Genomic DNA, 16,710 nt, shown 5'->3' on the forward strand with positions numbered 1-16,710 from the left:
TGTCTTTAGTTCTGTTGCAAATAAGTATCTGGATATATTTCTAATTGAATATAAAAAACCAGGTATCCAGTGTTAGGACTCCTGTGATCTGAGGGAATAACGTAGTATATTAGCTTTCAGTAAGGTTATGCCATAGAACAGTCCCAGAACAGTTAGTCAGGAGCTGGAGGTGAGTGGGGAGCCCACGTAAATGCTTGAGGCATTGGCCTCGTAGTGTGTGGGGTAACCTGCCTTTACTGTGTTTCCATGTGAGTGGCCTTCAACCCACTGCTTCTGTAGTGTCTCCGTGGTAGCCTGGCATGGACATGGCCTCTTTTGAAGTAATAATCCAGTCCTGGCTGCTAGCAGCAGCCAAAGCAAAAGAAACATTGTAACAAGAGGCTGTAGAAAAACTTCAAATGAAATTATAACTGTGATGACATACATAATATTAGAGGTAGAATAAGAATTGGCAAGGCCTTGCAAGGGTGCTGAATCAGGGCCCCAGCTAGAAGTAGTAGAAGACTGTCAGTTCATCCCCAGAATGAAAGGAAGCAATGAGCTCATAAAGTGTAGAAGAATTTGGTTACTATTAAATTTTTCAGCTGAATCCATATTGAGTTAATAGTATTAACTCTTTTGTACATTTTAAAAAGGAAGGCTAGCAAAACCCTGCAGAGTAAACCTCACAGTTTCTAGTGAGACAGTTGAAGCATTTCCCTTCAAATTCAGGCAGAACAACAAGGTCTCTATAATCACCATTTCTTTTTTTTTTTTTTTTTAAAGATTTTATTTATTTATTTGACAGACAGAGATCACAAGTAGGCAGAGAGGCAGGCAGAGAGAGAGGGGGAAGCAGGCTCCCTGCCGAGCAGAGAGCCCGATGCGGGGCTTGATCCCAGGACCCTGGGATCATGACCTGAGCTGAAGGCAGAGGCTTTAACCCACTGAGCCACCCAGGTGCCCCTATAATCACCATTTCCATTCAATAGTATTCTGGAGCCACAGCCACTTGAATAAGATTAAAACCAAACCAAACAAAAACATTAAGAAGAAACAAAATTGTCAAGAGTATGTACAGACAAATTCTTAGAGTTAATATGAATTTTTAGAAAGTTTCTGGATATAGGTCAGGTCATGATCTCAGGGTCCTGGGATCGAGTCCCACGTTGGGCTCTCTGCTCAGTGGGGAGTCTGCTTCCCTCTCTCTCTCTCTGCCTGTCTCTCTGTCTACTTATGGTTTCTGTCTGTCAAATAAACAAATAAAATCTTTAAAAAAAAAAAAAAAGAAAGTTTCTGGATATAAAGACAATGCCAATTAAACTACCAGGTACTTAAGAATCTAACAAAGTGCTAATAAGTCCTTTATGCAGAAAGTTAGTTAGAAGACTTTATTGAAGGGTGTAAAAGATGAAGCGATGTAACCTTTTATAGATTGAGAAGACTCAATATTGTGAAGTTGTGGTCCTCTCCAAATTAATACATTTTCAGGCAAAATGCTTATAGAATCTTCTGTCTTTCTAGGAGTGTGTCTTTTTAGGGTGGATGGGAACACATGAGAAACTTATCCTAGATTTGGAGAAGACAGGGATCCAAAATAGCCAAGATAATTATTAAGAACAACAGGCAAGATCATTTGTCTTCCCAAGTATATATTGCACCTACAACCATAATAATTAAGATGGTGGGTAGACATGGAAGGAGAGACAATGAAAGAGTGAAAGCAGAGAGCATAGAAACTGACCTTCATGAATAATGGAATTGGAAGCTGACCGAAATAGCATTACAATGAGGATATTATGAGCTATTAAATAAATAGTGTTGGGACAGTTGGCTCTTAACATGGAAAAAAAACCCAAAAGTTAGAATTTTGGTTTACTCCAAACTCAAAAATAAGTTCCAGATGGATAATGGCCATCTAAATGTGAAAAACAAGCTTTAAAACTTAGAGGAAAATATGGAAACTCACCTAATGATAATGGAGCACGATGGATTGGGGGAAAAAAAATGTGCAGGTCAGTAGAAGAAAGGTAAAAGGCAAGTATATTCATCTTCTATTGCTGCTGTATCCAATTACCACAAACTTAGAGGCTTACAGCAACAAACTGTCTCACAGTTCTAGAGATCTCAATGGTCTTAGTGTGGTAAAATGAAGATGCCGGCAGGACTGCATTCCTTCCAGAAAATGCTAAGGGGAGTATCTGTTTCCTTATGAATTTTCCAGCTTCTCAAGGTCCTCAGCATTCCTTGGCTCATTGCCATTATCTGTCCTCTGACCCTCCTGCCTTTCTCTTATAAGGACCCTTGTGATTGTATTTTAGGCCTCTTTAGATAATCCAGACTAATATCCCCAACTCAAGATTTTTAATTTTTAATCACATCTGCAAAGTCCCCTTTAGCACATCAGGAAACATATTTACAGGTTCCAGGGATGAGGATGTGAACATTTGGGCAGTGGAGTGGGGGTGGGAGGTGTGGAGGTGGGGGAATATTAATTTTTTAGCCTATCACAGCAAGCCTCAGACTGAGAGAATATATTTGCAGCCCTTATAAAACCTGTAAAGGTTTAGTGTACAGAATATAAAAAGAACTCTTTCAAATCAGTTGAGAAAAAAGGAAAGCCTATTTCAAAGCTTGGCAAGAGGACACAAAAAGGCAGTTTGTAGAAGAGAGGAAAATGGCTAAGGATATGCAAAAAATGTTAAACCTCACTAGTAATCAAGTAAATGAAAAATAAAACAATAATTAGGTAACATTACCTTACTTGAGATATCAACATGTGAATGTCTGGCAACACCTGGGTTTGGTGGGGTGGGAAAGAAATGGAATTATTCATGCACAGCTTTTGGAAGGAGGGTCGGTTACATGGAGCAGGGTGGTGGAACAAGAATGTCTGTTGCAGCACTGATGGATGAAAAGTGAGATCCAGCTATTACTAAAGGGTGTTATTGTAAGATACATTTCAGTGATATTTAAAAACGAAGGATGCATGACCATTAGTGAAGTATAAAATACGAGCTAGAAGGATTCACATCTTCAGCATAGTGGTTACCTTTACAGAGGAAGAGAGGTTCAAATTTAGCCATACCTGTTATGTTTTATGTATTTATAAAATTCAGTACAAATATAAAAAATTTATTATTTTTGGGTGTTGGTTACATGGTCATCTATACATTCTTTTTCAAATGTAGCATAATTTATTTTTAAAGGGAAACCAATTAGGAAAGGTAGATCTATAATGAAACCTATTATCTAAGCCAAATGAAAGCAGTTCTCTGAGGAGGATTATAGTTCACTGAAGAGTCCTTTAGCTCATGGTAAGCACTCAGTACTAGAACAGCTCACAGACAATAACTAATATGTGTTATGCACATCAAGACTACCATGAGCTCGTGAGGCTGAAGGGATTTATATGTTTTTGTTTTTAATAGGTCAGACTTAAAAGATTCCAGATTATAGTCTTATGAGAGCTTTATGAGCCTTCTGTTAAATTTATATCATTTCACATAATTTTTTGCCAGCACACTGTTTAGTACTGCTCTGGAACAGAATGGTATTAGAGGTATGCATTATGGTTATTTTTCTTTAATTCACTTAAGTTGTACTTAGTGTTTTAGCCATGGTTCTTTTGGCAAAGGGTTGAGATGAAGCGATGTTGTCAGGCCATACAGATATGGCTGTTTTCAGTGGCTGATGGCTGAATATTTTGAAGAGTGTACGTTATACTTAGAGTCTAACCAAGTAATGTAATCCTGAGGGTACTATAAACACCTTTTCCAGATAAGTTGTGATTTGCAACTCAAAAGAACTATACAGTTGCCAAAGTAAAGATCTGTAGTTTCAAGTAAAAAATTAGATTTATCCAATTATATTAAAAGTATGTAGATGTAGGGATGCCTGGGTGGCTCAGTTGGTTGGACAACAGCCTTCGGCTCAGGTCATGATCCCGGAGTCCCAGGATCGAGTCCCGCATCGGGCTCCCAGCTCCATGGGGAGCCTGCTTCTCCCTCTGACCTTCTCCTCACTCACTCTCTCTCTCACTGTCTCTCTCTCAAATAAATAAATAAAATCTTAAAAAAAAAAAAGTATGTAGATGTAAATGTGGTCCTTGTAGCAGAGTACTTGTACCAGGATCTCAGAACTTCTAGTTCAGGTGGTTGACACACTTTTTAAGCCACAGAGGGAGGTAAGAATAGGGGACATATGTATTCCCCAGTCAAGCAAGTTGGAGTCAAGTGCTCCAGACAACAGAAGCCAATCAGAAATACTATCCTATGTTATAATCACTGGTTTTAGAATCTATTAAACCATAATGTAGGAGTGAAGAACATGGCCTCTCAGGTCCTGTTCTCTGGATTCAAATGCCAGCTCTTCCACTGCTCTGTGTCACCTGGGCCTTGACTCTTCATCTGTAAAGTGAGGACAAAAATACCACCCACATCAGTGAGAACTTGTATGGGTTAAAAAGTGAACAAATTCACAGTCCCCTAATCTCAATGTATTTGGGGATTTGGGATTTTTCTGCTTTTAAATAGTGGTATGATTCACACATAGCCTTTAAGGAAATATTCCCAAAGGGTCCCAAAGGGTTTGAAATAGCCCCACATAATAAACTCATTCCTATTACTATAGCAAATATATTTATAGCTACACATATTAGAGAAATATTAGAAGTAGCCTTCCGGGGCACCTGGGTGGCTCAGTGGGTTAAGCCGCTGCCTTCGGCTCGGGTCATGATCTCAGGGTCCTGGGATCAAGTCCCGCGTCGGGCTCTCTGCTCGGCGGGGAGCCTGCTTCCCTCTCTCTCTCTCTCTCTCTCTGCCTGCCTCTCTGTCTACTTGTGATCTCTCTCTGTCAAATAAATAAAATCTTTTTTTTTTAAAAAAAAAAGAAGAAGTAGCCTTCCACTTATTCAGGTCAGATTTTGTTGCCAATTGAATTAGTGGGGAAAAATTGGTTTTAGAGCTTCTTTGGTTTCAGAATTATGGATAAGGGGTCGTGGATGCCGGAAGCTAAGCAGGGTTGGGCCTGGTTGGTGCTTGGATGGGAGGGGTTATGGGTGGATATTTTTATATATAATTCCTGGCACACAGGAAGGTGCTATATGTCTTAGTTATTACTGGCATTGTCATTTAAAATGTATTTTACTTGATGGGATGATGAGGGATGTGTAGGGTTTTTTTTTTTTTTTCTTATTAAAAGTTCTTTTATACAATTTGTTCAAGTATTCCTTTTCTTTCTTAACTATGTCCTCTTTTTAGAAAAGGTGTCTGGCCTTTGCCTGGCTTAGACTTGACCCAGCAGGAATGTCCTGTTACTGCTGACACCTAAGAAGAGCTTTTGGCCCCAAATGGTGGGCTGTCTTTTAAGTTAACATGGACAGAGGCCAGGACATTTGTAGAGCTCAGATTGTAGTTAAGTTCTGGTGTTTCCTATTGTCATTGCAAAGTTCAGATTATTCTGTAGTCTGCAGTTTTGAAGACTGTTAATAGTTTATATTCCTACTTTCATGTCTGGAAAATGTATCAGAAACAAATGTGACTTTTAAGATAGGTCTTCAGGGTTCTTTATTTCTGACTGATGACCTGCCAGTTCCCCTCCATCATCCTGTCCACATTAGCACTTACACTGACCTTCCTAACCTTTATGTACATTTTTAAATCAAGGGCATTTATAAATTTAAGTATATTTTATAAATTAAAACCACTTAAATTTAAACAATTTAATCAGAGAAAGATCAAGTTAAATATGTATTAAACCTCTAAAGGGTAGGTGACTTTAAGCTTGGAAATAATGGATGTTCTCAGATAAAAAGTCTGATGGATTGAGCCACATCATGACCCCATTGTTGTTAATGAAGGAGTGAGGTATTTTTACTGATTTCTATAAACTCATAAAAAAATACTGTCTTAGTTATTTTCTATAATTTCATTCCCAGTCTCCTCATGTCATCATTTTAAAACCTATCTTCTGTGATCCCCAGCATCAACTTTTACATTGTATGCTAAAATTTGTAGACACAGAATTGCTAGATTGTCTTTAAATTGGAGAGTGAATTTGACGCCATTTAAGTGATAATGGCAGTCTTTTAAAAAATGTCTTTATGGGCATTTTGCAAAAGGAAGAAGAAAAATATACACAGGTCCTTTTTTTCTCAGAATAACATTTAGCATTTAAGTTACATTCTCATAGTAAGCTTTTAGTTTTTTCCCTCTTGGGTTTAAAACAGTTACATTATGTGAGTCTTAAATACAGGCATCTGTCAGTCCACCACAAGTGAACTTTTTACCTGGGAGAATGTTGCTAATGGTTGATTGTGAGCCCTGACCAGGCTCCTTGCCTGTCTGCCCTTCCTTACTAATTAATAACTCAACCAAGTGTGTAAAGCGGAAAGCCGAAATGCATGTATTTATCTATCTATCTATCTATCTATCTATCTAATTAGTTAGTAAATTTAAGGGTGAGGATGTTGGGGAAAGTCCAACAATAAAGTCAGGCGCTTATGTGTGAATTCTGGTTGTCCACCTTCAGTTACCAGTTCTAGTGGGTAATTTAAGTCTGATGTTGGCTACATTTTTACGTTTCTAACCTGCTGTTCTGGACTCCTATAAGGATATTTCTTCTATAAGCTCTTGGGATGCTTCCAATTTTGATTTTATAGGTAGCAGAGGAGGTGCCAAATCTTGCTTGTGGTCTTCCAGTGACTAGAGATGAATTTCTATTCCTGACCTAGTTTATGGTGTTTACTGAAGGAAAATCAATGCTTCTGGGCAGCCCATTTATGCTGCCTTATTGTCTCACTTCACACAGTGACTGGTACATTCTTTTCCAGTATCCTCTACTTCCTAAATCTGTATTGTCCATTACCACAGCATGAGCCACATGTGGTTATTTAATATTTATATCTGTAATATTTATATTTAATATTTAGTTCAATAAAGTAAACAAATTCAGTCCCGTGGCCACACACACAAGCCACATTCCACATGATCAGTAGCCACATGTGGAAGAGCGCAGATACGCAACCTTTCTCTCACTGCAGATGGTTCCGTTGGACACCACTTCAGACCTTCCCTAGTCAGCAGAGAACCTTCGCCACATGTTGTAAAGAGAAAATGACTCACCTATTTAAAAACATGGACATTTCTTTGGCATTCTTTTTCTTTTTTCTTTTTTTTTTTTTTTTAAGATTTTATTTATTTATTTGACAGAGCGAGATCACAAGCAGGCAGAGAGAGAGGAGGAAGCAGGCTCCCTGCCGAGCAGGAAGCCCGATGCAGGCCTCGATCCCAGGACCCTGAGATCATGACCTGAGCCGAAGGCAGCGGCTTAACCCACTGAGCCACCCAGGCGCCCTGGCATTCTTTTTCTATCTTTCCTTGTATTTCATCCTTTCAAGTGCTCTTTTCCCTCATGGACGGATTCCAGTCAGAGGTTCTGAACTGATGGGAAGCAGTGGGCTGGACCACTCACTTCTTCTGTAGTACCTTCCCTCTTCTCTTGCAGTAGTCAGCCTCTTTCTATCCACCCCCAATCCCCCACCCTGTCACCTTCCACTGTGCCTGCAAACATGGGCCTAGGCCACTAGCCCATTTCCCTCCTTCTCTTCACCAAAGATCTCTGAAAAATAGCCTGTGCACCCCATCTACGATTCTTACAGCCTAGATTCCACCCTCCTCTCCTCTGTGCTACTTAGAGAATTTTCTTACAGGTTTCCAGCTGCCACCTGATCGCCAGACTGCGGAAGCCTCATCACAGCCGCCCTCTTCCTCACCATGGGAGAATTTGACACTGTGGACAACTCTTCCTCATCCTTCTCTTTCCCCTTGTCTTCTGGAGTGTTTTGTCTTTGGGCTCCCCTCTCCTAGTACATTCCACCCCCTCACAGCTCTGTCCTCCTCCATATCCCCCCCAGCCCCCCGCTGGCTTGTGTTTCCCAGCTGTGGGGAGTTGCCATACATACTTACCATGCCTACATTGGATTTGTTTTCCTGACCTCCAGATCAAACAGTCCAGTGTTTGGTAGACACTTCTGTTCAGATTATCCTGTGTCTACCTCAGCATTAAAACATTCAGTCCTAAATAGAAGTTCTTAGCTTCTGGATACATTTTGCCTCCAGATTTCCTCATATATAATAAATTATACCACCATGCCCTAGCCACATCTTTTCACATCTTTTTCTGTGTTTACTCCTTCCAGATGTTTGCCTTTTTCTATCTATTTTATCACTGTGATAGTAATTCTGGGTATCCCTTATTCACCTGTCCTAACCTGCCAGCAGCCTCCCCCACCAAAACATACTTGTAGGTCTTTTTATCTGGACTAGAGTATTTTCCCCCATATACTTCCATTTATTCCATTCTTTATCCTTCACTCATGTTGTTGTCTGATAGATTTCTTGAAGTCCATTTAAAGAAAATCACACACAAAATAACCAAACATGTGCAAAATTTACATTAATAATCACCAACTTAAATTTCTGAATGAGTATATTTCTATGGTTCAAAAATCAAAAAGTACAAAAGGCATGTAGTCAAAACTTCAGCTCTCACTTGTGTCTTTTATCTTCTCAGATCCTAGTCTCCTGACGGGTAGTCATGGAGTAGTTTCATGGGTTTTTTTGTTTGTTTGTTTTAGAAAATTGTTCCTGTATATACATGCAAATTATGTGTGTACATGTGCCTGAGTTTTCTCTTCTTTCCTACAAATGGAAGCATAAGAGGTACCTCCTTCCTCACTGCTCTTCACTGCGTATTCGCCTCTAAAGAATACGTTTTGGAGATCTTTCATAAAGATCTCCTCATTCTTTTTACAGCCATATTTCTCTATGAATGTACCGTAACTTATCTAGCCAGTTTCCTTTTGATGGACATTTAAGTCATTTCCCATCCTTTGTTATTCCAAACACTGCAGGAAAGAGTAAGGCTGTCATAATTCATTTTGCTCTTAGTTGTTTATTTACCGTTCTTTGAACATCCACAGTCCCTGCCACCAGTACTCTGCTTCTCATGTACCAGCCCACTCTTAGGTCCCCATCCAAGAGCCTTCAAGGACTCCCCGTTGGCAGTCAATCTGTCTCTGCCTGTCAGTGGCAAGGAGAAGCAGACAGTTCAATACCCATAGCAAACAGTGGGGGCACCTGACACTTTTCTGTCGGACTTGATCTGGCCAAGTGGATCTATTTGCCTTTCATGTTCCTCTGTGCATTTGTCTCCCTTCCTTTGTATAGAGTGCCTTGCCTCCATTCTCTCTGGGCCTGTCCAAACCCACTGCCTCCTTGAAGACCAAACTCACATACCTCAGCATCCACATTCATGGAGCTTCCTCGATTCCTGCTCCCTTCTGCTAAGAAGAATCTAGTCTTCTAGATTCCGAGTACTCTCAGGGCATATCCTTTCCTACCCTGGATTCCATTTCAGTGTCTTTGCAGTTCTCCTAACTTAGTTATTAATGCCCCAAACACAAGGAACAGCACCTTGCTTTGTCCTCTCATACCTGAAAAGCCTTCTAGCATGGTGTCCTGCATAGAACAATGAATGGAAAAGAGCAAAGTTGATTGTGTTCTTTGACACAAGAGGTTGAGAAATATTAACTTCTAATGTAAAAAGCAATCCTGTCCCTGGGCATTCTGGCTTTTTTTTTTTTCCCTGTAAATTAAAAATGTCTTTTTCTTCCTCCTAGGAATGTTTTTAAGAATCTAGAGTCACCAAGTGTTGCATTGTCAGTGACAGCTACTGTGGCCTTCTGGGGAAACCAGGGTGTCATTCCATCCCATGTTTATTCTGTTACCAGCTGCAAGCACTGGCCAGACCATGATGTCCATATCACAGCACAACCAGACCTTAATTGGAACCAAGTGTCCATTTTCATTATGAGATTGATTGCTCTTCTAGAACTTTAATTTTAATTTACTAAAGAAGTGAACAAAAATTATGAATAGGATTTAATCTCACCAGTGCAGTTTTGACTATAATGTCATTAGAAGGTAGACCAGTGGATGTTTGCATTCGAGGACACTGGGTAGGCTGCCTCGGAGGTCACTGAAAAGAGGTCACCAAGTACGTTGATGCTTGCACTTTTTTGTGCTCTTAGGTTTTTGAAGAACCCTCCATTAGCCTTTTTGCTCTGGAACATTGTGAGGGAAGAGAGCTGCATCTAGAAGACGCTGTGAACTCCGTCCTGAACAAGGACCTGCACTTCTACACCCAGTCCGTCTGGGTAAAAAGTGGACTGTAAGTATGGGACAGTGCTTGGCCTGCTTCGGTCACTGTCTTAGGAGAGAGTTGCACAGTTGCTTTTGATTTCCCCACTGCTGCTGTTATGTGACCTGAAGATACTGCCACTCCTTTACTCTCTCACTGTAATAATGGTAGATTCTGTTCCAGTGAGACTGTAGACCAGGTCCAGTATGTAGTGGCATGCGGAGGTCTCAGAGAAGGGCCCTTAAGGGGAGAAGGGTTGCCGTGTGCTCGGAGCCTGCTTCTTAGTGTAGGTGGACCAGATGACCTTAACCAGTTGAGCCCACTTCCCTTTCAGGACATATGTAATGAAACCAGTAACTTCTTTGGTTGACACCATTGCCTGCCTAAGACAACTATTTGTAAGACTCTTAGTGTTTTGTTGTCTTTTGATTTGGCATCTTGTTTGCTCTAGAACTCTTTGTTCCAGGTACTTATCTTCACACTGAAGATCCTGGTGGACCCGGCCCAGCCACCAGTGTTGCTGTTCATATAGGCTGTCAGGGTGCATCCGGGGTGTGTGGGGCCTGCACTTACACAATTTGGGAGACTGCTTTAGAAAAAGATATGAACAATTATGGTTACATAAATTAGGTATGAACTTGCATATTTGTTTAGAACAAAACTGGTAAAGGCCTGCCAGTGAGAGGACTTGAGGTGAAGGCTGGAAGGCCTCCTGGGGAATCTGCCTCTCAGGGTGTTTCTGGAGTGTGGGCACGGAAGCCGCCCCTCCTCCCCTACTGCTGCTGTTTGGGTACCAGAAGTCAGCTCAAAGAAAGCACATAGCTCACGAAGATTAATGTAAAGATGATTGTTTTTATTTCTTATGACTTTTAAATTGAGTGATAATCAACTCTGCTTATATAAATATTTGGGGATAACATAGCCAAGAATATAAATTGATTTGAAAAATAAGTCAACTATTATAATAAATGGCTTTTGAATTATTCACATGTATAGCAATTTTTCTTCTTCAAAGCATTTGACATTGGTGTTTCTTAAATGTAAATTGACTCACTGTCTCTAAGCATAATAATCCCCATACTATATACCAGTACATTATTTACCACTGAACTAAGTCTGTTGGCATTGAAAGCTACATCCCTGTGATATAGGACTTGTACAGCATTTTTATACTTTTCTTTATACTCCTACATGGAACTGATAATTACTTACTCCCTTGTATTTCTTACCAACTTATTTCAGTCTTTTGTAGAAAACTGGCACTTTTTAACCTTGACTTTAATTCTTCTCCTTAGCTTATTATCCACCTACTCTCCCTGTTCTGGATTCTCGGTAAGAGAATGGGAACACAGAGTAAGGAATAGGGAAGGCTGTCGAAAGGTTTTCTTAGGCTACAGATGGCTTAGAATATGACAGTGCACAGCTAGCTACCCTCAGTGACAAGTTTTGTTTTGTTTAATCCCCATATTATCGCATATCTCTGATTTGTGATTATAATAACAGTCAAGATTTAATGCCTTTTGGTTGTAGAATTCGCTGATTAATATAGAGAGAGGTGCAATTTATAAAGTCTTGCCTAGGTTTTATAACTGAAATTTCCCTGCCTATTTAAAAAGTCTACACAGCTAGGGAGATAGATAAGCATTTCTATGGTCACGCTCTCCTGACTCTGCACTAGTCTGATGGCTTAGATTTGTGTAGGCGAGAAGGGGTAGAGGAAAGGTCATCTGTCCTATCATCCATCCGTGAAAAACCAGGCCAAGCCTGATCTTGTGGGGGCAGGGTGCTCTGTCTGAACCAAGCAAGGTAGCCACCCTGTCTTCCACACGTAAGTTCCGAAAGCAGTTTGTGGTCACCTGGAGTGGTGACCTGGAGTCCTGAGAATTAGATCTTCTTGGTAGTCCCTGCTTACTCCCCTTCGCTATTCAGCTTGATAACCACCTCCATCGGGGCTCAGCACTTTGTCTGGAAGGGACCAGATGGCATTTTCGGTTTGGCCCGCCCATCCCCCCCTCACGACTATTCGGGTGCTGCTGTGGGGCGAATGCAGCTGGTGTCGGTCAGTAAAGGAACGGGCATGGCTGCATGCCCCAGAGGTTTCAAGACTCGTCTCAGGGCCATGCAGGCTTCTATGTGCTCTCACTTGGCCCAAGTGGAAGGCTGCAGGGGTACTGAGGATTTGCAAAAGCTCTTGGGCCTTGAAGCAAGACAAGGGATTTCTGTGGATCATATGAAGCTGTCCCTGGTGGCCTTGGGGAAATTATAGGAGGAGGTGTGTCTGAGTGGTCTCTGAAGCCCCCAGGAGGGGCCCTGGAGCGCAGGGGAGGACGCAGCCAGGCGTGGGAGCAGGAACTAGTGCTGTGTAACTGGAAACAGTGAGAGGCTATGGTCTGTCTTTGAAGGTTGAAGAGTTATGAAAAAAGACAATATTAGCAAAGAAACACAGAATTTTAGACCTGGTGGGAACTTTGTTTTAGCAGGTTAGAAACCAGAATCCTAGTTGGAATGCAAATCTTTTGAGCCCCCAGTGCAATGGGCTTTCACCTAGTCCTTCCTGCCTTTCCATTATACTTTTTTTCCCTTAAAAATCTATAAGCCTAGAAGTTTTAAAGAATGAACCTTGTATAAAAGAAGGTATTTTTGACAAGGTTTTGCATTTTATTTTAAGTACCCTAATTTTTTTCCTGCTCTCATATAGGTGGATAGCTTATGAAGGATCCAATTTCTTAGGAAGACAAATCTTACTTGAGCCTAATGAGATCCCCAACTGGACAGCATTCAGCGGATGGAAAACAATTGGTTCCCTCCGTCCTATGAAGCAGGTAAGGAGAAAAAAAAAAAACCCGTAAGACCCAAAATAGCTTGATTTTTTAGCAGAAATGTCATGAACCATAGAAACTGAAATATTGATCATTTAGTTTGACGTTTATGTTACAGGGGCTCCAATTAGGATGAGGAATCTTAGAGACATTAACCAGTTTGTTAAGTTGTATCTAAGGTCAGTGTTGGATTTTAGCTTTGAGTCCAAAGTCTTATTGACCCTACTGACTTCTCATGGAAAAATGAGCAGCATAAGCTCTGTGGGAAGCAAAGAAAACAATGAACTCTGGTCTGCCCTAGTTCTACTTTCTAAGTATTGGGACTTTTTTTCCTCTATTTACGTAAAACTCGGGATAAATCTTGGTATTTATGACACACCTACTGCTTGTTAGTCTTCTTTTCAAAATCTTCCTGTATCCTTTGGGATATGAGCTGATCTTCTCAATGTGCCTGTGTCTATGGCCCCCTTGCTTCTCCAGCCTGTTCCCTCACTGGTCTCCTCCTCACTCAGATGGGGCCATGACACAGCCACCAACGTGCAGATTGCTTTCCTGTTCAGGTTCTTAAGGTGTGTCCTCTGTCTAGAAGTTTCTTCCCTCCTTTGCCTGGCTAATTCTACTCATCTCTGTGTCCCATCTTCCAGGATGCCTCTTTCAACCTCTCTCCTAGTCTGAATTAGATCCTAAAAGACCTGGTTCTTTCTTTTCCTACAAAGATGAGGCATGAAGTCTGTAACCACATGTTGTAGTTCGACAGGGCATGTTCTTACACTACCACATGCCCAGGAAGGCAGGGGCTGTGCATGTTTGGCTTGTAGTTCTACCCCTAGTATCTGGCACAGTGTCTGGCACATTGTAAGAGTTCAGGGGCTGTTTAATGAAGAAGTAAAGGTATAAATGGATGTTTGACATGAGGCTAAGAATTGTGGAAGATTTAAGGAATAGACATGATCTCTGCTTTACTGGAACTTTTACGTGTTCGTTGGGTAAAACAAGTCCAACTCAAAAGGGTATCATAAAATGCAAAACAGTGTATAGCCATCAAAAAGCTACAGGCAATGCCTGGTTTACAGAAACGGAGTATGAGCATGTACAGAGTGGTGGAAGGTTTCACAGAAGGTGAGAAACCGAAGCCTGGCTGTTGGGTGCAGTGGTCTGTGGATATGCCATTTGAAGCCTAATTAGAAACATTTCTCACTTGATGTCAACAGCCCTTTAAGGTAGGAATTGTTATTCCCATTTTCCAGATGGGAAAATCAGGGTCAGAGAGGTAAAAGCAAATAGGCAAAAGACATCCAAATGTCAGAACCAGGACTTGAACCCAGATTAATCTTCTAAACTTTGTGTTGAGCAACCACACCCTACTTTCCTCCAAAACAAGATCAGTATTTGCAGAGTGGCACCATATACTGCAGGCCCCAAGCTGAGGATAGCAGAGTGGATGTAAGTGCTGAGGCTCTGACGTGCACATTGGACATATTAAGTGTTAAATAAATAGTAGCCAATAAACAATTAGCCTAATTGGTCTTGCTGCCCTCCTCTCTCTCTCACATGCACACACACGTGCACCATGCTCATTCCCACCCCTCTCTGGTTCTTTTGGTTCAAATCCTAGCTCTGCCACTTGTAAGCAGTGTGAGTCTGTGTGAGGAATCCAGTTCCTCTAGTGGGACAGTGATCACACTGCGTACCTCAGTATTGCTTTGAACATTGAATAAGAAAAATGTATACAAATAGTCTGACACAACATCTGGCTTATATTATTACTGTGGTAACACACTTATTTTGAAAGTTCATCATTCATTGTGTCCCTTGAGAGAATCAGAGATGCTCTTCTGAGGGTGCTAAGGTTTAGCAGACTTTTCTGGCAGAGGCTATGGTGTGGGATTTCCTGACCCTCACGTATTGCTTACTTCTCACTCCTGTCACATGGGATGAGGGGTAATCACACTGAAAAGCCCTGGGGAACAGCAAGGCAGAAGTGGGAATTCACTTTAGCTTTTATCAACTATATAATAATGCCTAATCCTATGTTGCTAGGAACTCTACAAGCCAAGCTGGATGCTGAGACGATTTTCCTCACTTCCGAAAGGTGGTTCCTTTTTTTTTAAATTTTTTATTTCTTTTCAGTGTTCCAGAATTCATTGTTTATGCACCACACCCAGTGTCCCATGCAATGTGTGCCCTCCATAATATCCACCACCAGACTCACCCAACCTCCCTCTCCGTCCCCTCCAAAACCTTCAGTTAGTTCCTCAGAGTCCACAGTCTCTCAGGGTTCGTCCTCAACTCCCTTCTCCTCTCCATCTTCCCATGTCCTCCGTGATATTCCGTATGCTCCACAAATAAGCGAAACCATATGATAATTGACTCTCTCTGCTTGACTTATTTCACTCAGCATAATCTCTTCCAGTCCCGTCCACGTTGCTACAAAAGTTGGGTATTCATTCTTTCTGATGGAGGCATAATACTCCATAGTATATATGGACAGTATCTTCTTTATCCATTTGTCTTTTGAAGGGCATCTTGATTCTTTCCACAGTTTGGCGACCGTGGCCATTGCTGCTATGAACACTGGGGTACAGATGGCCCTTCTTTTCACCACATCTGTATCTTTGGGGTAAATACCCAGTAGTGCAATTGCAGAATCATAGGGAAGCTCTATTTTTAATTTCTTAAGGAATCTCCACACTGTTTTCCAAAGTGGCTGTACCAACTTGCATTCCCACCAACAGTATAAGAGGGTTCCCCTTTCTCCACATCCTCTCCAACACATGTTGTTTACTGTCATGTTGATTTTGGCCATTCTAAGCGGTATAAGGTGGTATGTCAATGTGGTTTTGATTTGAATCTCCCTGATGGCTAGTGATGATAAACATTTTTTCATGTGTCTGTTAGCCATTTGTATGTCTTCATTGGAGAAGTATCTGTTCATGTTTTCTGCCCATTTTTTGACATGATTATTTGTTTTGTGGTTCCTTGCTGGGGAAGGATGTCTCTGGGATTGTTCAGGGTCCTGCGATAAAGGAGAGCTAGAAAAATAGCTTCTAAGTTTATGTAAAAGTTTTTTTGGCCATTAGCATTGTGCTGTTGTTCATTATGCTTCATAATGATTCATATTCTGGTTTAACATCTGATTCATATTCTGGTTTAACATTTTATTTTAAAATAATATTTTAAAAATAATATTTTTATTTTATATTTTAATTTTATTATTTTAATAATAATATTTTTTATAATATTATAAAATAATAATAATATTTTTACAGGTTATTTTGCCTTTGCCTTTGCTTATTTAGGCCACAGCTTTAAGACCCAGCAAAGGAATTCTGGGCTTCTAAAAGGGTACTATGGGGCATTTTCTTTTTGGTAAGGCTGCTGGTACTGCTGTAGTTCATATTCTTGTTTGGAAATCAGTAATAATTAAAATGCGATCCTCTTTGAGTTTGGGAATTAGGGAATCACTAAGGCACTTATAATGCAAACCAGTATTTTACAGTATAATTACAGAAGAGTCAGACTACAAGTGTGTAATAAGGGTAATTAGTACCTTACTTGAGTTAATTGATTAAAACTGTGATGTTTGGTCCTAACATAATTGGAACTCTGTCCTTTGTGAAGGTCACACCTGTTTTCTTCTACATATAAGGTAAGGAAACTAATAAAGATGTACTGAAGCCTCAAGAAATTAATAATTGCAGTGGGAGAC

The 16,710-nt window shown here is 40.6% G+C and overlaps 1 protein-coding gene across 2 annotated transcripts in view; it reads left to right on the forward strand.

The window, feature by feature from the left end:
• Positions 1-16,710, forward strand: part of CRYBG3 (crystallin beta-gamma domain containing 3) — a 117,341-nt gene that overhangs the window by 95,075 nt on the left and 5,556 nt on the right. For both annotated transcript variants that reach the window (XM_044251189.1, XM_044251190.1), the window contains 2 exons: positions 10,073-10,212; positions 12,881-13,004. In XM_044251189.1, coding sequence (XP_044107124.1) covers positions 10,073-10,212; positions 12,881-13,004 — 264 coding nt within the window. The remainder of the gene's footprint in view (positions 1-10,072; positions 10,213-12,880; positions 13,005-16,710) is intronic.

The sequence above is a fragment of the Neovison vison genome, chromosome 6, assembly GCF_020171115.1.
Source record: "Neovison vison isolate M4711 chromosome 6, ASM_NN_V1, whole genome shotgun sequence".
In the NCBI taxonomy this organism is placed as follows: Eukaryota; Metazoa; Chordata; class Mammalia; order Carnivora; family Mustelidae; genus Neogale; species Neogale vison.